The sequence below is a fragment of the Peromyscus maniculatus genome, chromosome 1 (assembly GCF_049852395.1).
Source record: "Peromyscus maniculatus bairdii isolate BWxNUB_F1_BW_parent chromosome 1, HU_Pman_BW_mat_3.1, whole genome shotgun sequence".
Taxonomy (NCBI): Eukaryota; Metazoa; Chordata; class Mammalia; order Rodentia; family Cricetidae; genus Peromyscus; species Peromyscus maniculatus.
In genome coordinates this window covers 111404085-111426172 of record NC_134852.1, presented here as the reverse complement: position 1 = coordinate 111426172, position 22088 = coordinate 111404085, and the positions used below count along the sequence as shown (strand labels likewise).

The following is a 22088-nucleotide window of genomic DNA, read 5'->3' as shown; positions in this document are numbered from 1 at the left end:
CTGCCATACTGGCTTTTAAAATGAGGGTTCTGGGGATCTGAACTCAGTTCCTTGTGCTGAGACATTCCCCTTACCCCTCCAGCCATGTGTTCTTTTGTTTGTTTGTTTGATTGGTTGGTTTTTCGAGACAGGGTTTCTCTGTGTAGTTTTGGTGGCCGTCCTGGATCTCACTCTGTAGACCAGGCTGGCCTCGAACTCACAGAGATCTACCTGGCTCTGCCTCTGGAGTGATAGGATTAAAGGACTGTGCCATCACCACCCGGCCATCCACACATTCTTTTTTTTTTTTTTCTTCCAGAGCTGAGGACTGAACCCAGGGCCTTGCGCTTGCTAGGCAAGCACTCTACCACCGAGCTAAATCCCTAACCCATCCACACATTCTTAAGAGAAATTATTTTATGTCAAGGATGGAGTGTAGATCAGTACTTAGCAGGTCCTGGAATACATCTCTAGTACCAAAAGGGCAAAAGTATTTTATGAAAAATAAGTAAACAAATAAATGTCCTAATAGAAAATTAAGTTGGGGGTGGCGGTACACACCCGTAGACCCGGTTGCTCAGGCAGATCATTTGAAGGGCAGCCCTGGAAATATGAGCAGATCCTTGTTACAAAACAGAAAAGAAAAGGAGAAAGGAAGAAAATAAAATTAGATGTGTAGCCTTTTTTACTTACCCCTTCTGGGGTCAGCACAGAACTGCTACTCCAGGCAGCTTCTGCCCAGCCTAGGACTGCAGACTACAAATCCCAGCATGTCTCGGTCCTTGAATTTCTCCATGCCACGCCCCCCCCGCCCCCCGGGAGTGAGTTGGGTCTGGAGGGCGGAGCCTGGGGGCAGCTAGGCCCCAGGCACTGCCTGGGGAGTGCCATGCCTCAAGCTCTCTGGGGTATGCAAAGCGCAGGTACGACTGGCTGGGGCAGCAGCTTCATCGAGTAGCGGGCGTTTGTGGCGGCAGTTCCCCCAGCAGGTGTGGACAGGTGGGTGTGCATCCAGGGGGACTGGAGAGGGAGTGTGCACCTGACTCTCGGGTAAGATCGATGTCAGAACTTGGAGAGGGGAATGAGCCGGAGGAGAAACACAAGAGGCCCAGGCTTGGACTCTAGGTGTGCCAGCCTGAGTTGCGCAGCAACAGGTGTGAGCAGGTGGGGGAAGGGCAGAGGCGCCTGCTCTTAAGTGAGTCGTCCTTTAATAAGAGAAGGCACCTGGACTGTGCAGAGCCCCAGCACACACAGGGATGTGTCACTGGCCCCGACCCCCTCAGTCCGACCACCGGTAAAGTCAAGGTCTCCACCTAAAAGGGCTGTCTGGGGAGGTTTGCAGCGCCTGGCAAACTTCGCTGCCTTTTAGAATCACCTTGGGGGGGGGGGCGGTGTCTTTAAAGACTAGCAGTGCTTGCCCCCACCCCCTACCCCCCAGTGATGATTCTGAGCCGGCCTGATCCTGCGGTGGTTGGTGTTTTTTTTTTTGGTTGGTTTTGGTTTTTTTGAGACAGAGTCTCACTGTGTAAGTCTGGCTGGCCTATAGAACTCGTTATGTAGACCAGGTCAGCCTACAATTCACAGAGCTCTTCCTGCCTCTGCCTCCTGAGTGCTAGGATTAAAGGCGTGCGCCACTACACCCGACTGACATTTCGTGTTTTAAAAGCTCCTGGAGAGAAGCTGAGGTGGCTGGGTGTGGATCCGAGCTCCATTGCTTCGTAGTCAAGGTTGGACCTCTCCAAGGCCCCGTTTCTCAGTCTCTAAAACTGGAATGATGGCGAGGATGGTTGGGAAGCTGAAGAGAGATAATGGGCGAAGGCAGAGAAATGCACCAGGCACACAGTGATTAATGGCACAGTGTTAGTGTGTGTACTTCAGAAATGGCTCTTCCTAGCATGGAAACTCATTGCCCCGACTCTGATATTGTGTGCTTGTCCCATTTCCAAATCCAATTTTCTAACATTTTAGGACTTCATCTTTACCTGCCTCACTCGGGCCAGAGGCGCAGGGAGCAGGGACTTGGCAGGGTTCTGGAACTGAGCCTGGCCTGGCTCCCATCCCCACCCCCACCCCGTCCTATTGCGTGGCTGCCTGCTGACCCCAGCGGGGACAGTGTGCCCATTCTCTGCAGGAGCAGAGCCTTGGGGGGCGGGGTGGGGGTGGGGCAGAGGGTGCCTGGCCTGTGTTTGTTTACTAAGGCAGCCTTGCGTGGTTCCTGGATGGCTCTCGAGGGAGGGCCGGGCTGGGGGCTTCGCTCTCAGGAGCTGCACTGATTTGTGAGGTCTGTGTGTCCCGGCTCTGACAGGTCCCACCCGACTCCACCCTGGACAGTCCTTTTGAAGAAATGGCCCTGGTGAGGGGCGGCTGGCTGTGGAGACAGAGTGAGTGATTCCGGGTCAAGTCCTTGTCTGCCTTGCACCTGATTCTGGGGTGGGCGGGCGGGTGGGGCGGAAGGAAATGGTGTGGTGTGTTCTACACATCATGGCGAACCTTTCTACCCTACACCAGGACCTTTGGCCTCCTCTTTATTCATGCTCTTCCCATTTCTGGCTGTTTAGTAAAAATGCACTCTTCTAGACCGGCTAGATTTCCCTCGTTTGGTGAACCCCTCTTCCCCTGGAGCACTAAGCTGGGTCAGAGGCTCCCTTCTCAGTCTGCACACTAACTTACAACTGTTCTCACGAGTCAGTATTCCTGCCTCCCTTCCCCAGCCCATACTGGCCCTCGCCTCTAAACTGCACATTCCTGGGGTCCATAGCACCCCAACCCAGGCGGGACACAGGCCAAGGTCCAGAGCAAAGTGAGATATATCTCTTTTTTCAGAACCATAGCTCTAAGAAGTCCTCTTTTGGGGGGCATGTTGTGAGGCTCTGGGGGAATACAAAGTTTCATGTAACCCTAGCTGGCCTCAGACTCACTATGTGGCCAAATATAACCTTGAACTCCTGTCTCTACCATCTGAGTGCTGGGATTACAGGCAAGTACCACCATGCCCAATTTTATTTATTTTCTCTGAGATGGGCCTTAGAGTCCAGACTAGCCTTGAATTCTTTCGAGTGCTGGAACTATAGGTGTGGGCCTCCACACCTGGCTAGGAAGCCCTCTAATTTTTTTGTTTTGTTTTGTTTTGTTTTGTTTTTTGACACAGGGTTTCTCTGTGTAGCTTTGTGCCTTTCCTGGAACTCACTGTAGCCCAGGCTGGCCTCGAACTCACAGAGATCCATCTGGCTCTGCCTCCCGAGTGCTGGGATTAAAGGTGTCTGCCACCACCACCTCTAATGTTTTATATGTCCTATTACCATTTCAGTTGTAAAATGTCTAGAGCCACAGTGGCCCCAGCCACCTCCCTGCCCCTCATCATCCAGCCAGTGCTGTAAACTGAAGAGGAGCTGGCTTGGAGACCTTTGGGCTAGGAGCCCCCATGGCCCTTGCCCCTGTCCACTCTCAGTTCATTTGGTTTGGCAGACACCCGTCCTGCTGGGTTTTAGGACCTCATGTGGGGAAGTGCAGACCCCAATATGGTGCAAGAGGCAGAGACCCATAACTGTCACTCAAACCAGAGCTAAGAGACAAGATCGAGGCTTCCAGTAGGGAGAGGTCTTTGCCTTTGAAGAGCTGTGGGCTTTTCTGGGAAGCTCCCACAAGTTGGTATGAGCGGCCAGTCAACAGTTCAACACTTCTATTGAGCTCCTTCTGTGTCAGGCCAGGGGCTGGCAGGGCTGAGAAATGCAGAAAAGAGGCCTTGTCCTCATTTTAGAGGGTAGACAGACAAGAAAGAAGTGATAATCATGGGGGCCAGAGCTGAGGGGATTTGGGGAGCCCATCTGGGGCTCTTGCCCCTAGCAAGGTAGGGTTCAGCTTCCCTGGTGGGTCCGGAATATCGTGCAGGCTCCATCCTCCGCCGCTGGAAGCGGAATTGGTTTGCTCTGTGGTTGGACGGCACGCTGGGTTACTACCATGATGAGACGGCCCAGGACGAGGAGGACCGCGTGCTTATCCACTTCAATGTCCGAGATATAAAGGTCGGCCAAGAGTGTCACGGTGAGCAGAAGCACTTCTTTGATGGACCTCTGCCCATGTCAGGGTTTTTCCTGTGTCTGAGAACTGCAATTGGAAGGCTCTTGGTTGTGTTCAGAGGGCTCCCACAAACACCGCTTCTGGGCTTTTGCCAACTGTAGGTCAGTTAGCTATGAGTCTGGTGCTTGGTTGAGTTCCCGCCCGATGCTTTACCCCAGAGGTTAGTCCAGATAAAATACCTGCAGGTACTAGAGAGTGGTGGAAGATGAAATAAAGAAGCTCAGAGAAGTGATGTCACTGGCCTAGAGACACACAGTGAATCTAACACTTCAACCAAGACTGAAGCCATACTATAGTGCAGTAACTGAGAGATGCTCTTGGAAGGCTACGGTAATGTGGAAAGGTCGAAAGGGTTTGGAGGGTATAGCAGACAGATTCTCAAGACAGTATGTGGGATCAGAGGTTGGCAATGACCAGCAAACAGGACCCGAGAGTCAATTCCTACCGCTGGGTGTGGTTTCCTGGGGTGGGGGCAGCTAGGGCCTATGTTTCTAGAATCCTCATGTATGTGTGTCTTCTTTCAGATGTGCAGCCCCCAGAGGGCAGGAGCCGAGACGGCCTGCTGACAGTGAACCTCCGGGAGGGTTCCCGCCTGCACCTGTGTGCGGAGACCCGGGATGATGCCATGTGAGTGGATTCACAGGATGTGTGGAGCGGGATCTTGGGGTGCAACCAGAGAGGGGATTAAGGCCAGTTAGCAAGGTGTTGTCATACAGGCTGAGCACAGGACAATGGAATAACTACTGGTAAATGGTGCATACACAGAGAACACAGAGACAGAGGCACACCTGTCTCAGGTACTGGGTCCCTGACATTTGGAATCAGACATTTGGCAGCCGATGAAGTGATCCCTCACTCAGACTGATTGAAAGGAACAGGCGTACCCCGTGGCATCTCAAAAGACCTGCTTGTAAGAGATGCCCTGATGGTGGGATTCTGAGCTGAGGGGTAGGCCTAGACCTGCCGTCAGAAAACAACAGGGGTGTCTGAGCAGGGTACCCCAATATTAGATGCAGCCCATCCTGGGAGGCTGAGGGCATCCTCCTCAGTGCCATCTATTCCCTTACATTCTTTCCCCTCCTACCCTCAGCCTGAGCAGCTGGGCCTCTGCCCTGGAGGAGAAGGAAAGAGATGGGTGTGTGGGTGTGGGGGCAGCCAAGATCTGGGCAGATAGCACAGAGCAGCCTTGTCCACCCCAGCCAGATGCCATGGCAACCAACAAAGGCCCAATTGTCCTGGATCCACTGGGCATTCCTGAGGCATGGGTCACGGCTTTGGGAAACTGTGCAAGTTAGAATGTAGAGGTGGGTTGCAGGCAGAGCATCACTCAGATATGCAAGGCTCAGAAGTCCTCTAGGACACCCCTGCCCCAACTCAATTGGGGTAACTGAGGAGAGGAGGCTGGACTGAGTTATTAGCTTGCCAGGCGGTGGTGGCACACACCTGTCATCCCAGCCCTCGGGAGGCAGAGGCAGGTGGATCTCCGAGTTTGAGGTCAGCCTGGTCTACAGAGAGAGTTCCAGCACAGCCAGGGCTACACAGAGAAACCCTGTCTCATAAAAACAAAAACCACGCCGGGCGGTGGTGGCGCACGCCTTTAATCCCAGCACTCGGGAGGCAGAGCCAGGCGGATCTCTGTGAGTTCGAGGCCAGCCTGGGCTACCAAGTGAGTTCCAGGAAAGGCACAAAGCTACGCAGAGAAACCCTGTCTTGAAAAACCAAAAAAAAAAAAAAAAAAAAAAAAAAAAAAAAAAAAAAAAAAAAAAAAACCACAAAAAACAAACAAAACAAAAACCAAACCCAACCGCCAACAAAGAGTTACTAGGTTGCCTCAGGGCCCACCCACGTGACTAGGGCAGTAGAGCAGTTGCCTTTGTTTACCTGAGAGTTGGGAGAGGTGGGGCTAAGGGCTGGGTTGGGGGTGAGCGTCTACAAGGTGGGAGCCCCATATGCCTACCCTGCAAACCTTTCCTTTACAGAGCATGGAAGACAGCACTGTTGGAAGCGAATTCCACCCCGGTGAGTCCCTCCTCTCCCCCCTCCCCCTGCCCCACATGCCATGGAATCATGGGTGACTCAGACTCGGTCTCTGCCTATTAGTTCAGTCTGGAGTGGAGAGATGAGATGCGGGCAGACGCAGGCCCCTGGAGTCCCCCGTGGAGAAGGGAGGAGTCAGCAGGGGCTCCCAGGAGGGAGGGAGAGACACCTCCATGAAGACTTGGAGGATTGCAGGGAAGCTAGATGAGAGGGACACGCGTCAGTCAAGATGCCACTCAGACAGTCCTGTGAGGCGGCGGGCTATTGTCCGCTCTCTGGAGATGGTTAAGACAGGCTCATTCGTCTACACAACAGATATGGATTGGGTTCTTACTATGTGTCAGGGGCCACGCCAGGGGCCACGCCAGGGGCCAGGGGTGGAAGCAAACCACGGCATGCAGTCTCTGCCCTCCTGCACGCAGCCTGGAAGGGGCTAGATATAAACACAGCTAATGAATTCATTATTCCATTTTGATATCGGCCGCTGCTCTGGCAGAGGCACGCCGTGTGTGACCCTTTCGGTGGTCTGATCCAGGTGTGAGCTCACTGGAAGCTGAGACTTGAAGGATAAACATAAATTGGGTGACAGGTGGGGCTATGGTGAAGGAAACAGCTTTCCAGGTAAGAGGGACCAGTGTGTGCAAAGGCCGGAAGGGGTTCAGATGTCAGGTTGGCCGGGGCGGTGGTGGCGCACACCTTTGATCCCAGCACTCGGGAGGCAGAGCCAGGCGGATCTCTGTGAGTTCGAGGCCAGCCTGGTCTACAGAGTGAGATCCAGGACAGGCATCAAAACTACACAGAGAAACCCTGTCTCGAACAAACAAACAAAGGATGTCAGGCTGGCTGAAGCCCAGGAATAGGGTGAAGGACAGTGGGGAAGGAGAGCTTGTGGGGGTCAGGCCTGTGCCTTGTCCTAAGAATATTGGTTACATTATTTAGAGTATGACTTTGAATTCCAAGCTAGCCTTGAACTCATGTAGGCCAGACTGATCTCAAATTTGCAGTGATCCTCCTGCCTTAGCTTTCCAAGTGCTAGAATAATAGGCATAAACTGTCATGCCTTGCTCTAAGAGTACTGGTTTCTGCTAAGAGCACCAGTAAGCTGTTGACGGTTTCTAAGTAAAACTAAAGAATGGGCTGACCAGACCCGAGCTATCTTTTAAAATCTTTGTACTCATTTATTTGTATGTATGGTGTGCCTGTGTATTTGTGGGTGTGCGCACAGGTGTGTGGAGGCCAGAGGTCAACCTTGGGTGGTGGTCCTCAACAGCCATCACTTTATTTATTTTTTGGTTTTTGGTTTTTGGAGACAGGGTTTCTCTGTGTAGCCCTGGCTGTCCTGGAACTCACTCTGTAGCCCAGGCTGGCCTCGGACTCACAGAGATCCGCCTGCCTCTGCCTCCTGAGTGCCACCGCCACCACCGCCTGACTCAGCCAGTCACCTTGTGAATGACAGGGCTGCTCACTGGGACCTGGGGCTCACCGATTTAGTAAGGGCGGCTGGCCAACAAGCCCAGGGATCCTCCTGTGTCTGCCATCACGGCTTGTTACATGGAGGCAGGGGACGGAAGTCAGGTTCTTGTGCTTGCGAGGCAGGCACGTTGCAGACTGAGCATTCTCTTCAGTCCCAGACTTGTATTTTCAAAAAGCCATCCTGGAGCTGGTGCGGCAGTGTGGGCTTGTGATCCCAGCACTCGGGAGGCAGAAACAGTATAACTACAAGCTTGGGCTCAGTCTGGACCAGAGAGCCAGACCCTGTCTCAAAAACAAGCACAAAAAGAAGCCAACCGGTAGGGAGGGAGTCAATGGTAGTGGGTGAGAGTGAATAACCAGGGACCAGCCAGGAGCTGGGGCCAGTCTCCCTGCAACAGGCTGCAGGTCTGGATGACGTCTTGCTGGCCGCCAGGCTGAGGAGCCCAGGCATTTAGGAGATGCAGGTAAGAGTGCGTAGTGACTGGTGGAGGTGAGGGTCTGAAGCATTACCTGAGGCCCAGCGTGGGCCCCCACCTGCCGGACTCCAGGCTCTGCTTGTCACTTCTGCCAGTGGCACAGTTGAGACTTCTCTCACCTGGAGAGTGTCAAGACAGTTAGAAGCCCTCTGGAGTATATCCACCTGCGGAGGGCCAGACACTGTGCTAATTACCTGGCCTGGTTATGTCACTTCATCTTCCAACAAGGGCTGGGGCGGGTGGCAGTTGGTTTATTACTCCCACTTTACAGATGGGGAAGTTGAGGTTGAGAAAGGAGAAATGGCCCGTTCAGAGTCTGACAATCCTAAGTCATTGGAGGAGCCTTCACTGGAGACTTGCTTAGCGGACTTAGTAAGGAGGCTGGCATTGGTAGGAGGAGCTATGTGAGCCGAGGCAGGGGAGATGGATTTGTGTGTGCGCATGCTTGCAAATGTGTGCACCTAAGGGCTGGAGTCTGGCCCGGTTGGAAGGTTTTCCATGGAGGGAGTGGCATTGGAGAAGTGACATCTGAGGTCATCAGGGTCAGGTCATGAAGGGTCTCAAAGTCTAGTTGGAGAAATAGATCCCCCCCGCCAAGGCCGCAGTCAGACATTGGGGGCCGCCTTGGGTTTTCAGGTGGGAGGTGGTTGCGAGAAACTAGAAGTAAGGAGGACCAAGAATCATCAGGGGCAAAGAGCCAGGTCGGCTGACCATCCTCTGAGTTCCAAAGTCCCGTCTGCCCTGCCCTCCCCCACCAGCAGGGCCAGTCAGTGGCACTGAAGACTCAGGAAGGAGGTGAGGGCTGACCGTTCTGCACTCTGTGACTCTATGAAGCTGTCTTGCTCCCCTCTGCCTGTCCACCTGCCTGCTGTACTGACCCCTCACCTCTGCCTGTCACCCCTCCCCTCTGCCTGTCCACCTGCCTGCTGTACTGACCCCTCACCTCTGCCTGGCCCTCCATGCTCCCTCTCTTTGCTTCCCAAATACACATTCCTCCGGGCTCTGGCTTGCTAGGGCTGCTGCTTGTGTTTGTATTTGTGTCTGTCTGTCTGTCTGTCCACATCCATGTCTGTGGGCTTCTTTGTCTCTGAGCCTATGTAGGAGTGGCCTGTACTTTGTATCTCCACATGCCCCACTCTGGGAGGAGGCTCATGGGGATATAGTCACAGATGAGGCTGGAATTATGGGGGTAAAGAGACTGGGATCCCCATGTGCATGAAACTGAGGTGGGGGGCGGGGAGCGAGGAGGCCATTGTTCCTTCTTCCTGAGTAGTTGACACCCCTTCCCCATCTCTGACCTTCCCCGGCACACGAACAGCTGGCACAGGACACTGGTAAGGGCCTGGTAACGTCTCCCAGTCTCTTAAGGTGTAAAGGGCATCTGACATCTCCCTCCCTCTCCCTTCTTGGGTTTCTGTGGCTGGAGCAGGCCCCAGCGGGAGCCACCGTCCCACCCAGGAGCCGTCGGGTTTGCCCTAAGGTCAGGTGTACGACCCTCTCCTGGAAGCCCTGTAAGGTTGAGAGGCGGATCTGGGTAAGTGCAAGATCAGGCCTTCCTGCCTCCTTTCGGGCCATCAGGATGAGCCTCCAAAGCCACCTGTCCCATCCCTTCCCTGTTCTCGGACATCAATGGCTTCCTTCCTCACTGGACCACACGTCTCCTCAGCCCTGTGCTTGCTCTGTCCTCTGCTGCAGCTGCCCTGGTTCTCACCTCCTGCGGGTACCCACGCTGTCTTCTGCTCCCCAAACCCTTAGCTTCTTCGTTCACCTGGCCAGTTGATGCTCACCCTGAAAGAACTACCTCCTTAGTGAGGACAGCACTGTCACTGGTTCTTAGCACTGGCTTCGTTCTGCCTGGCCTAAAAGTCACTTTATTCCTATCTGCTTAGACCCTCTGAAACTGGAACTTCCTCCAGGGCAAGGACCAGGACTCATTTGCTCTGCCCAGTGAAGCCCAGCACAGGGCAGGGTGTACAGCATGTGCTCAATGATGGGGGACAGTCTGTTCGTACCCCCTTTCTAAGGAACTGGCATGAATAGCTCGCAGAATGAGTAAGGAAAGAAAGGAAGGGACTTAGTTTGGGTCTATCCTTGCTCTGGATGTTTCTCGGAATCAGGATGTAGTAGTTACTTTTCTTATCGCTGTGACCAAGTATCTCTCACAAGAAGCAACTTAAGGAACGAGAGATTTATGTTGGTTTATAGTTCGAGGGTACACTCCTCCGTTGGGGGGAGGGAGGCATGGTGGTCGGAATCTGAGGCTGCTTGCTCACATTCAGCCAGAGAAAGGGGAATGTCAGTGTCTGTCTGGCTTTTTTATTTCCCCTTTTTAGTTCGTCTGGAAGCCTAACCCATACCATAGCGGGGTGCTGTCCTATTCAGAGGGGTCTCTCGTCCTTAGTTAAGTCTCTGGAAACACAGCACAGACACACCCAGAGGTGTGTCTCCCAGGTGATTCCAAGTCCAGTTAAACTGACAATGAAGATCAGCCAGCACACAGGTTCTGGATCTCCACTCTTTCTCTGTCCCCAGGGCTCAGCATAACACCTGGTCTAGCGCTATGTGACTGGACATGGGAGCTTGTGGTCTTATTATGTGGTCAATTGCAAACTCTTTTTCTTGCTCATTGATGCTGTGTTTTAGAGTTGCTTAGGGACTTCCATGACAGCAACAAATGTTGGTATCCTCTGCCTGCTGGAGCCTCCTAAGTCTGGGGTGGGGCCTAGGAACTGTACTATATTTATATAAGTATTTTTTGTGGTGTTGGGGATTAGCCTCAGAGCTTCACACATGCTAGGCAAACACTGCTTTTAACACTGAACTATATATACCCCTAGCCTGGAAATCTGCATGTTCAAGGCTGACTTCTGGGGTTGGGTTTGTGTCTCAGCGGTGGAGTACATGCTTAGCATGTGGGAGGCACTGGGTTGATCCCCAATACTGGGGATGGGGTGAGGCTTCTGGTGACTGCGGCAGGCAAAACAACTGAGCCCAGAAGTCCTTGGTCAATAGATGCTGTTTTGCTGGAGTCTCCCAGGATTAATGCGCCACATGTTCCGAGAGGTTAACTTAGCTTGATCAGTGTTACTCAGTTCATCACAGAGGCCGGGGACTTCAAGTGGCACTAAAAAATGGGATTTGAAGATCATAAACCTCAGAACATTTTTAGATGAGGCCAGGAGGTTATTTACATGTAACTCACTGATCGAACAGCACTGTCTCCGCCCACAGGAGGGGCTGGACCATGGGAGAAGCCCTCAGGCTTCTGTTCAGGAGGTCTCTGGGGTGACCTGCCTGTTGCCAGGTGCTCTGAGTTTTCTTCTGGGCCTCCCAGAGCTGGAGGGTAGGGACAGGAGCCCTGGAGAGACATGAGGTGGTATTTTCCACCCAGTCCAGAGCCTCACAGAGGCCAGCTCACTGTAGCTTCAGGGCGGGCTCATGGAGTAAGATGGATTCCTCGCCCCCCCTTAAGGATTCTTCAGTCTTCTCTGACTTCTCCGCCCCCATTCCTTTGAAAGACAACCCTCCCACCAAGATCACGCTAGTGTCCAAGTTGCTAAAGCCAGTGCCTTACTCTCTCGGCATCGGCCAGTAGGCTGTCAGAAGAGCATATTGTGAAGAGAGAATCCTAAGACCTTGTGTGAAAGACCAGTGTGCAAAGAGAAGGGTACCAAGAGATGGAAATGGAGCTCAGTGGTACACGCCTGCCTAACACACATCAGGCCTTGGGTTCAAACCCCAACATCACACGGAAGAAAACAGAGTGAGTTCAAGGCCAAGCTAGGCTGCAGGAAATCCTGTCTCAGAAATGGGGTGATGGCTCGGTCTGGAGAGTTCTTGCCATGAAGGCATGAGGACCTGGTTAGACCCCCAGCACCCAGGTGAAAACAGTGCTTTCCACAATCTCAGTGCCAGGGAAGTAGAGACAGGAGGGTGCTGGGGGCTTGCTGGCCTGGCAGTCAGGGTGAACCAGCAAGTTCCAAGTTTAGTGAGAAACTGTCTCAACAATAAAGTTGAAGTGATTAAGAAAAACACCTTGCGGCCAGGCAGTGGTGGTGCATGCCTGTAACCCCAGCACTCGGGAGGCAGAGGCAGGTGGATCTCTGTGAGTTCGAGGCCAGCCTGGTCTACAGAGTGAGTCCCAGGACAGGCTCAAAGCTACAGAGAAACCGTCTCAAAAAACAAAAAACAAAAAACAAACAACAACAAAAAAAACCTTGCATCAACCTCTGACTTCTACACACACACACACACACACACACACACACACACACACACACACACACCCCTCCATATATACAAAAGGGCAAAATGGAGAAGGAACCCTTTAATTAAGGTGCCCACATGATTGATTGCTTGGTTCAGGTGCATGGTGGTGGCATTTACAGACAAGAACATTTCCAGAAAGAACAGCGGTGAGATGGAGAGGTAGCACAATCTGTGTTAGTAAAGTTGGACACATACAGACCTTTTTTCTGTTTTAGTTTTTTGAGACAGGGTTTCTTTGTGTAGCCTTAGCTGTCCTGAAACTAGCTATGTGGACCAGGTTGGTCTCGAACTCAGAGATCCACCTGTTTCTGCCTCCTGAGTGCTGGGATTAAAGGCGTGCGCCACCACCGCAGGTACGAACTTCTAAAGAGAGTTGTGACATTCTGGTGTGAAGCCTTGTGAGAGACACAAAACCAGAAGGGGGTTAAGAGGGAGTGTCCCAGGAGGTAAGGGGGCCCTGACCCCCTCCAGGTCTGCTACCCCATGAGTAAAGTGGCAGGTATGGATTGGCAGTTACTGTTAATCATGCATGTATTTACCGACTCCTGTCATGTGCTATCTCCTGCTGGTGACACAAACTGAGGGCCTTGTCCCTGAGTGGTACACATCTGGGGAGCAGGGGGAAAGGTTAAGACAGAGGATAAGGAGGAGACTATCCAATTCACAGAGAACCCGAGAAGAAATACTTCTGAGACCAGGAGGGCTTCCTGGAGTGGGTGACTTGTGAGCTAGGCTCTGGGAGGTTGGTAGAAGGCTGAAGGGGAGGGCAGCCCTGGGTACTGGAGATAGATAGCAACGCCTGTCTTTAAGGACCAGAGGTGGTAACACAGGACAGCACCTCCCTTGGGACCCGCTCTGCAGTAGATGCTGGATGATAGTTATTTCAATACTTCTCCTCCCTATTCTTCCTTTCCTTTGCCCCACGCCTCCTCTACTAATTCATGCCTAGGGCTCGGCCAGAGTTCTCTCTCCCTGTGACTAGGAGAGTAATCAGTTATGGTTCTCCAAGTGAAAGGATGGTAGAGTTGTGAGACCTCTAAAGGGAATTTGGGGGCCATGGGAAATTTGAGCAACGTAGGAAGCCAAGGTAGGAGAAAAGGCATCATTGGGAGCTGGATGTAAAGGTTGAAGTTTTAGAGGAGGAGAGTCATGGACTCTTATCGGGAGGCAGTGCCTTTTCCATTAGCTTCCTGGTACCCAGGGAGGAGGGCGGCCACAGGAGAATGAAGGGGTCAGGACCAAACCCAGACCAGGAAGTTCCTGGGCATTTGACCTGACCGGACTTCCCAGGTACGCGTCTACAGCCCGTATCAGGACTACTACGAGGTGGTGCCCCCCAACGCGCACGAGGCCACTTACGTCCGCAGCTACTATGGGCCACCTTATGCAGGTAAGTGCCCCCGGCATGCCTACCCTCTGCCCACCACAACCCTGCACCAGACCTTGTCCATGACCTATCAGTGAAGACTAGGCTTCGTCCTTTTAGGGTACATTTTCAAATCCCACCAGCAGTACCCCAGTCCAGATCCCAAGATTCTAAACAGCCATGCCTACCCCTGCTCTGATCTCTCAGCCTCCACAGGCAGGCCCTATTCAGCCAGACTGCCCAGCAATGACATTCCTGTGCTGCTGGCGACCCCAGGTGGCTATTGCAGGAATGGCAACCACCTTCCTATTCCCAAGGTGTTGGTGACTAGTGTCCATCCTCAGATATTGCACAAATCCCCAGGCGCCTAGGGATCCGGAGGTGTCCTGTAGCATAGTCCCAGCACCATGGTCACTAAAAATCAGTGTTTAGTGTTTGACCTGTAGGATGCAGCGGCAGGTGCAAAGTCTGTTCCTCTGGCTGCAGAGCAGAATGAGTTCATACCTTAACGTGGGACTGGATTAGGGTCCCAGGGGCTGACCCTGACCCTCTGGCTCTTCTTACAGGCCCTGGTGTGACACACGTGATAGTGAGAGAGGATCCCTGCTACAGCTCGGGCGCCCCTTTGGCCATGGGCATGCTTGCTGGGGCTGCCACGGGTGCTGCCCTCGGCTCCCTCATGTGGTCGCCTTGCTGGTTCTGAGCCCCGGGGCTCCGACCTCTGGAAGTGCATGTAGAACACAAGACCCCTTCATGGGTCTTGACTGCCCTCTGCTGTCTACCATTTAAACCCTGTCTCATTCTGACTGCTTCCTCTCCATTAAGCTCTCTACCCCAGCCCATTCCTCTCAGCACTTAGGCTCCTTCCCTCTCAGAGGAAGCTAACACCTTAGGCAGACTTGGCCGAAATCCTCACCTACTGCCAGGCACCCCCATAAACCACATACAGAGATATATTTCTTCTAGATACAGCAAATATGACTTCATTTGGCTCCAAGTGTCTGAGGGATAGAGACCACAAGAAAACAAAGCTACAGTTATTAGTCTGACAAGGACACGTGGTGGGGGGGGGGGGAGCAAGGCAGGCAGTCTGGGTGCCGTTGGCAGCAAGAATGAGCAGAGAACATCCTTACAGGTCTAAAGCATCAGAGTACAGTTGGCGTGGTGTTGAGGCAGGGTTTGGACTGTGGTGTCCTCCAGGCCAAGGAGCTTGCTGGAGAAAGGTGATGCGCATTTTATGGAGGAAAGTTTCACGATTTCAACTGTAACGAGCGTCTTGCCTGTTCTGTTAGTACTGGCACATATCCTTTCTCCATACACGGAGTTTGGCACCTTCTTCCCACTACTAGCTTCCCCATGATAGGTGAGCTAAACCCCTGGGTTTCCTGGCTGTGGGACAGGTGGGCTCCTTGGGACCTCCAGCCTTAGGAAGTTGCTTCCATTAGGAAATGCCTTTCTGATCCCAGGAGCTCAGCTCTACTGTGACTGTTACCATCTGAGGCTTTTTCTCTTCCTTCACTCTGGTGCCTGACCCACCTTGGCACCGTCCTGGGGAACCCCTCATGTGCCTGCCTGTATGTGGCAAGCAATCTCTCCATTTGATCCTGTTCCACACTCCTCCACTACCCCGTCCCAGTCGCCCAGTGGCTAGGATCCCCACTATTACTCCCTGTAGACGAGGGTAGGCTCCACTGGCTCAGCTGCACACACTAATAAAGACCTGACTGTCCCCAGAACTGGCTCTGCTTCTTTTGTTCCTCAGGACATCTCTGTGACCCACCATTTACTGACAGAGTGCATTATGAAGTTGGATGGAATTGGTGAAAAGCTTTGCGCCTTTCCTGGAACTCACTTTGTAGCCCAGGCTGGCCTCGAACTCACAGAGATCAGCCTGCCTCTGCCTCCCAAGTGCTGGGATTAAAGGCGTGCGCCATCACTGCCTGGCTGTGACAACTCATTTCTAGACCTCGCTTTCCCTACCCATAACACAGCAGATGGAAGCTGGCCATCTCTGAGGACTCAAAAGGAGAAGCTATGCTAGGGTCTCTGTTCTATACTCCAGAGCTGGCACTGCCTGCTGAGACCTCTGATGTTAGAATATTTCTGTCTGTACACACACGCATACCACAGGTCAACAGCCAGAGTGTCTTTATCAATCTTCACCTTATTTTTGACATGTCTCACCAGTTTGGCTAAACTGACTGGCCAGTAAGCCTCAGGGATCCTCTTGTCTCTGCCTTCCCATGGCTGAGATTAAAGGTTCATGCTGTCACCCAGCTTTTTACCCAAGTCCTCATGTTTAAGTGACAAGGACTCTGCTGACTGAGCTACCTTCTCAGCTTCCAGAGTTCGGATTGTTTCCACAGTAGCTTCCCTACCTTAGCAGGACCAATTAATTGTTCTCATAGAAACCTGGTGGCTAGGGACAAAGAGAACCTGCATCAGGCTTCTGGAGGCTGACAAGTAGCAGAAATCGCTGCTAAAACTGATTTAAGCCAAAGAAAGGAACACACAGGGCAGCCAGGGCTAGAAGCTAGATTCATGCATTGAGAATGAGACACCTCTACACTGAGGAAGCTGTCATCTGTCTCAAGCATAGGCACTGAGAATGAACATATGTTGTGGGGTATTTGTACACTGTGTGAAAATGTATGCTGTGACTGGGGCGTAATAAAAAGCTGAAGGGCCAATAGCTAGGCAGGAGGTATAGGTGAGAAGGTGGAGTCGCCAGCCAGGGACCAGGGATGAGAGGAGACATGGAAGAAGCAGGATGGGTGGTACGAGATAGAATGTAGATTAAGAGAAATGGGTTAATTCAAGTTATAAGAGCTAGTGGGACAAGCCTAAGCTAAGGCTGAGCTTTCATAATTAGTCTCTGTGTCACTATTTGGGAGCTGGCGGCCCAAAGAAAAATCTGACTAAAACCATAATATCAAGTTGAGCAGAGGGGGCAAATCTTACACTCGAGTTCCACGAACCACAGGGCCAATCCCCCAGGCCTCATCTCACTGCAGGACCTTACCTGTTTTCATCAACACTTCTTTCTCGTGGCAACTGTAGTGCACACGCTAGCTCTGAAGACAGTAAGTTCTCTGGCCGTGACCTCTATTTTTGAAATGGGGCAGGAGAGTCAGATGTGGCTGATCTAAGGCAGGGATCTCCTTTGTTCTGTACATGGCCAGAGAGTAGATACTTCAGACTTTGGAGTCATAAGAACTGTTTTATGCGTTCAATTCTATCTGAATGGTTTAAAAATATGCTTGAGTTCCAAAAAACCTTAAGTTGATTTATTTTTGGCTTTTTGAGACAAAGAGTTTCTCTGTGTAGCTCTGGCTGTCCTCGAACTCAGGATCCACCTGCTATGGCCTCCTGAGTGCTGGGATTAAAGGCGGGTGCCGCCACAGCTGGCTAAAGCTCAAGCTTAAAACCAGCAATGGGCTAATGTGGTTAGAAGCCCTGCTTGCAAGGTCATGTGCACCCCCAACCTATGACTTTATAACCCATGCCAACCTTGAACTCACAATCCTTCTGCCTCAGGCTTCTCAGTACTGCATTTACACATATGCATCATCGTGTCAGCTAAAAGTAATTAGTCATTCCTTGCCTAATAGCAATATAATCTCTTCACCAAGTCAACATCAGAGTATACATGGTATAACTTATGACACAAACCTAGGCTATAAAATCTGTGTTGGTACAGTCTACTCCCTGCTGGTGTCATAATCAACAGAACACCACAAGTTTAACAAAAAAGAACATTATGACCAAGAGACATAGTAACCACATGTGTAAGGGTCTGGATGGTGTAATTTTGGTAAGCAGAACTACATTTAAAAATAACAGTAAGTAAAACAGCAATACAGATATTTATTATTGCCATCATGTATTGTACATAATTGTATATACTCTCCTTTTATGTGACTGAAAACACAACAGATTATACTAACTTTACCACAGACAACAGATGTTTTGTAGAATCACCCGGCATCATTTTTGAGCTCAGTTGGAACTGTATGAGACCTTGTTTGGTATGTGGTCCATCACCGACCAAAATGTCACATTTGGTGCACGACTGGTTTACCCTGCTGCTACCACAGTAAGGGCTGTCTGTCTGTCTCTCTCTCTCACACCCTTGAGAAGATTTCAGACTCCCTGTCCTCCATCTGTTCTTGTTATTCATTTACTATTTTATTTCAAGTGCATCTTATAGCTCTAGAAGAGAAGAAGCACATGCACACTCAGCACACTGGCAGGAACGGGAAACCAAGTCAGTAACTTTTCTGTGTCTTATTTATTTATATACTTGGCAGCAAAATTGTGTTTGTTTAAAAAAAATCTAGACTGTGAACACACTTTACTGCTTCAGCTGAAGAACCCCAAGCCAAATAAAAAGAGCAAAATGAAAAGCTGCATACTGGTTCCTTTCAAAGATAACATAAAAAGAATCAAATGCAACAGTTAGGAAGACAATCACCCCCCTTTTCAGAAATCACAATTTCTTCAAATAAAGAATGTGAACCATCTGCCATATTGAATTGATATTTATTTCAGGACATGCCATGTCAAAATAAAACAAAAGAGTCAATCCTTGCTTTAACAGTAATATGTATTATAAAAGCACTTTACAACTCCATCCCATCTTTGAGTATAAGTTACAGGGTATGTGGGCTAATGATTATCTGAAAGTATTTCTCTATTCAGATCCATAATCCAAGTGCTCTCCAAGTATTACAAGGTGACAGTAAGTGAGAAGAGGAGAAAGAGGAGGAGAAGGGGTCAGGTTTTCCCAGTTAAGGATTTTGTTGCAATGAGGAGGTGAGGAAGTGTGAAGTTATTTTTGTTGTCTTTTCATCTTTATACTGTGTTAATGCTTACAACATAAACTCAGCAGGCTTCTCCTGAGCTAGAACTCAGAATGTTTTCCCTGCAAACAATGTATTTACAAATGTGTTTATTAACTTACACAGCAATCTCACAATAACTAGTAAAGGTTAAAAGGGTGCACTCCTAGTATATTTGTTTGCAACGTTTCAAGGGAAATACATATTGCCATGGTGATGAAGCTCTAAATACTCAACAAAACACCTAAAAATTCAAAGTTAAAAAAAAAGGCAAAGAAATAAATATCACCAAAGAAAAAGATTAATTGTAGCTTAAATACAAAACTAAATTGCTAGTTAACTTATTTATATAGATCTAATAAAAAGCAAAAACAGCTCGAAAGACCCAACATTTTAGAAATGCTAAAAAATAAGGCATAAATCTGCATTATAGTGACTTTTATTTTCATTCTCTCCTTTCCCTCTTAATGCAAGCTTTCTTTGATCTGCCTCTAGGGGCTTGCAAGGAAATTATTTCCATATTCAAATTTGACCTCAAATGTACAGAGCAGAGGAGTATTTGCTATTCTGTGAGGGTTCTTTTGTTGGTAAACTTTAGATATCATTATTTCTACTAGTTACAACAGTTTTCTTCACGTTGCCAATTTACTTTTTTTTTGGTTGGTTCTTAAAGGAAATTGATTTTTACAATGCCTTCTCTTCATAGCATTTTTTTTAGAAAAGAAACCCACGTGAAATCTATTGCTTTAAAAGGTGTTGATTTTTTTTAAGACGATTAAAAAATTTGGGGAGAACTGTCTGAACTTTTATAAATTCTCCATGATGAAATAAATATTGAAAAACAGTTCTGAAGTACTTGGCTGCTTTTCTCTCCCAGAGTCTAGTAAAGCTCATGTGAAAGGGTTACCTGTTCTGGTCAGAAACATGTCTTATGCACCTTTACCTGTAAGCACTCAGTCAATTCATTAGGAATCATTTTGAAGACACAACAGAACCCTTCCCTCATTCAGGCACGGCCCATCATTAATAGCAATAGCTGAGTTCTGACCTCTAAGAAAGTCTAAGTAGTTTATATCAGTGCTCAAGAATAATTTTGGACATTGTGGCTCATGGCCTGGAGCCAATGGCATCTATAAAACTAAGGATAATTCCAAAGGGCTTGGTTGGACTGCTGTTTGCCACCTCTTGTTTGTTTGGGGAGGGTATGAACAGGGCAAGGGAGAAGGAAGAGCTAAGAAAAGCTGGGAGACAGAAAGAAGGTAGGCAAATGCTGCTGTGAACACACTGTTCCTTGACAAGCCATACTCACACTGCTGAGATTTTCATCATTTTAAAGTACATTATCATAACATTAAAAAGGGAAAAAATGTTAAGAAAATGTATCTAATCCTCAAAGTTATCACGAATATGCTGAATTGTTTGGCTTTTAAAAAATATAAATAATGAAGACACTGACTTTTTTGTGCTTGTGAAGCTAATAGATCATCTCCACGAAACAGGCAGCAATGATGAATTGCAATACGTTATTACTGAAGGGAAAAGGTTCAAGCCAATATTCACACTGCAGTCAATGAAAGAATATGGGGGCCAAAGCAGTGAGCTTCTGCAGAAGGGTTGAAGATGCCAGGGGAAGATTAGCAGGAACAGCCTCCTTCACTGACTGGCTGCTCCTGAGGCTTTTCCAGTTTTATGTCAATCACTGAAACAAAAGTTAAGGAGTCATATACAGAAAAGTACAATTCTAACTGCTGACTCTGACATGGCTGGCAAGCCCTTTCTACTTGTATTTGACCTCAGACCTATTCAATCATTACTTTTTAGACATAATGTATCTCTTATATGTAACGAGATTCAATGAAATATTAGCCCTATTCATGGTAATCTATTCTAAGAAAATTATTCTGTATGAATAAGAAAACTATATGAAGATGATATTCCTTAAAGAATTACATATAGTAAGAGTCTGACCATACCCTACAAAATAATTCAAATAAGGGGGAAAATTTATAATGTTACTCCAACTCAGTAGAATTTATATTAAAAGTAATAAAAATAGTAAAGACTTGAAAAATATTAAACATTTAGAAATGTGAGTCACAGAATACAGTGTCATGAAGTCTTCAGCTTAATAAACTTGTCTTCATGTAAAAATATCCAATCAAAACTCTTAGAAATAACTGATTGGGCTGGAGAGATGGCTCAGTGGTTAAGAGCACTGACTGCTTTCCCGGAGGACCTGGGTTTAATTCCCAGCACCCACATGGCAGCTCACAACTGTCTGTAACTCCGGTCCCAGGGGACTGGACACCCATGGCAAAACACCAATGCACATAAAATAAATTAAAAAAAAAAAAAAAAGGAAATAACTGATCATTAGATGTGTTTTGTTATGTCCTGTTCTTACAAGAAGAAGCTACAGTACAGTTCCATTCTGAGTTATTTCTTGTGCCAAGTCTGGAAAAACTCAGAGTCAAAGGGATTTAAAATGCAACATCAGGAGACTGGGAGTCTTCAGTTTGTTTGCTTAATAAAAAGCAAGTGAGGAAGTCTGGAGGTAAGTTTCAGCAGTTTAGGGTGCTTGCTACTCTTCAGAGGATCTGAGTTCAGTTCTGAGCACTCACACTGGGTGGCTCACAACTATCTGTAACTCCAACTCCAGGGGACCTGATGACCTCTTCTGGCTTTTGTGGTTCTGCAAACAATCTTAAAAAAAAAAAAGCAAGAGGGATGGAACTGCAGCTCAGTTGGCAGAGTGCCTGCTGCAGGCAGGAGACGCCGGTAAACCCCCAGTACCACATGACGATATACTTAGCCAGTACATGCCTATAACCTTTATATTTGGAAGGTTAAGGGTCAGAAGTTTTGGGGCTACCCTGAAATCAAGTCTGTCTTAAGACATAAATAGATAGATAGATAGATAGATAGATAGATAGATAGATAGATAGATAGATATTCTAAACAAACCCCACCCCACCACAGAAAAGAGCAAGTGAGCAAGCAACAAAATCTGAATTACAATAAGAAGCTAGGTCCATCTGCATAACTGGGCCTAATTTGCTACAGAAATCCTCTGAGTTTCTGTGCATCTAAGAAACCAATTTCTACATTCAAGATAATAGCCAACTATGACAGTTAATCTTGATTGGCAACTTGACCAACTCCTTAACATCCAGGAGAGAAACGTCTGAGTGTCTGAGAACATTTCCAGAGAGGTCTGAGGTGGAAAGACCCACACTGGATATGGATGACATCATTTCACAGGCTGGGGTCCTGGACTGAATAAATACCAGCATTCCCCTCAGCTTCCTGACTGCAGAAGAACATGGCCAGCTGCCTCACACTCTTGAGTGAGTGACTCCACTGCTGTATCTTCCCACTGCATCTCAACAGTGAGGCAACACAAACCCTTCCATCCTTCTCTGCTTTTGTCAGGTGGTTTGTCCCAGCAACAAGCAAATAATAAATCATCTAAGTATGGCTCCAAAGAGTAGTAATAACAGTAAAATTTTTTTGTTGTTTTTTGAGAAAGAGTCTCTTTACATAGACCTGGCTGTCCTGGAATTCACTGTGTAG

General features: G+C 49.0%; 2 protein-coding genes across 8 annotated transcripts in view; one reads left to right on the top strand and one right to left on the bottom strand.

Annotated features, from left to right (window-relative positions):
- The first annotated feature begins 807 nt into the window (after positions 1 to 807).
- Positions 808 to 19230, top strand: Plekhb1 (pleckstrin homology domain containing B1). 5 transcript variants are annotated; one of them, XM_006982139.4, is made up of 8 exons: positions 813 to 975; positions 2282 to 2357; positions 3865 to 4017; positions 4578 to 4680; positions 6033 to 6072; positions 9469 to 9573; positions 13599 to 13698; positions 14241 to 19230. In XM_006982139.4, the coding sequence occupies exons 2-8, from the start codon at positions 2321 to 2323 to the stop codon at positions 14375 to 14377; spliced, it is 675 nt and encodes a 224-aa protein (XP_006982201.1). In that variant the 5' UTR covers positions 813 to 975; positions 2282 to 2320; the 3' UTR covers positions 14378 to 19230. The 5 variants fall into 5 exon arrangements, with proteins under 5 accessions (XP_006982199.1, XP_006982201.1, XP_015856184.2 ...); XM_016000698.3 differs by having other exon boundaries at positions 867 to 899; XM_042279565.2 differs by lacking the exon at positions 813 to 975 and adding an exon at positions 1678 to 1835.
- Positions 18201 to 22088, bottom strand: part of Rab6a (RAB6A, member RAS oncogene family) — a 36852-nt gene continuing 32964 nt past the window's right edge. For all 3 annotated transcript variants that reach the window (XM_006982140.4, XM_006982141.4, XM_076548325.1), the window contains one exon: positions 18201 to 20214. In XM_006982140.4, the coding sequence (XP_006982202.1) occupies positions 20150 to 20214 (65 nt within the window). In that variant the 3' untranslated portion in view covers positions 18201 to 20149. The remainder of the gene's footprint in view (positions 20215 to 22088) is intronic.

What these genes read in the sequence shown, in the direction of transcription:
- Plekhb1 (XM_006982139.4), top strand. Translation starts at nt 2,321, where the DNA reads ATGGCCCTGGTGAGGGGCGGCTGGCTGTGGAGACAGA. An exon ending in CGGCTGGCTGTGGAGACAGA is followed by an intron (nt 2,358 to 3,864) that starts GTGAGTGATTCC and finishes AATATCGTGCAG; the next exon opens with GCTCCATCCTCCGCCGCTGG. An exon ending in CTATGGGCCACCTTATGCAG is followed by an intron (nt 13,699 to 14,240) that starts GTAAGTGCCCCC and finishes CTCTTCTTACAG; the next exon opens with GCCCTGGTGTGACACACGTG.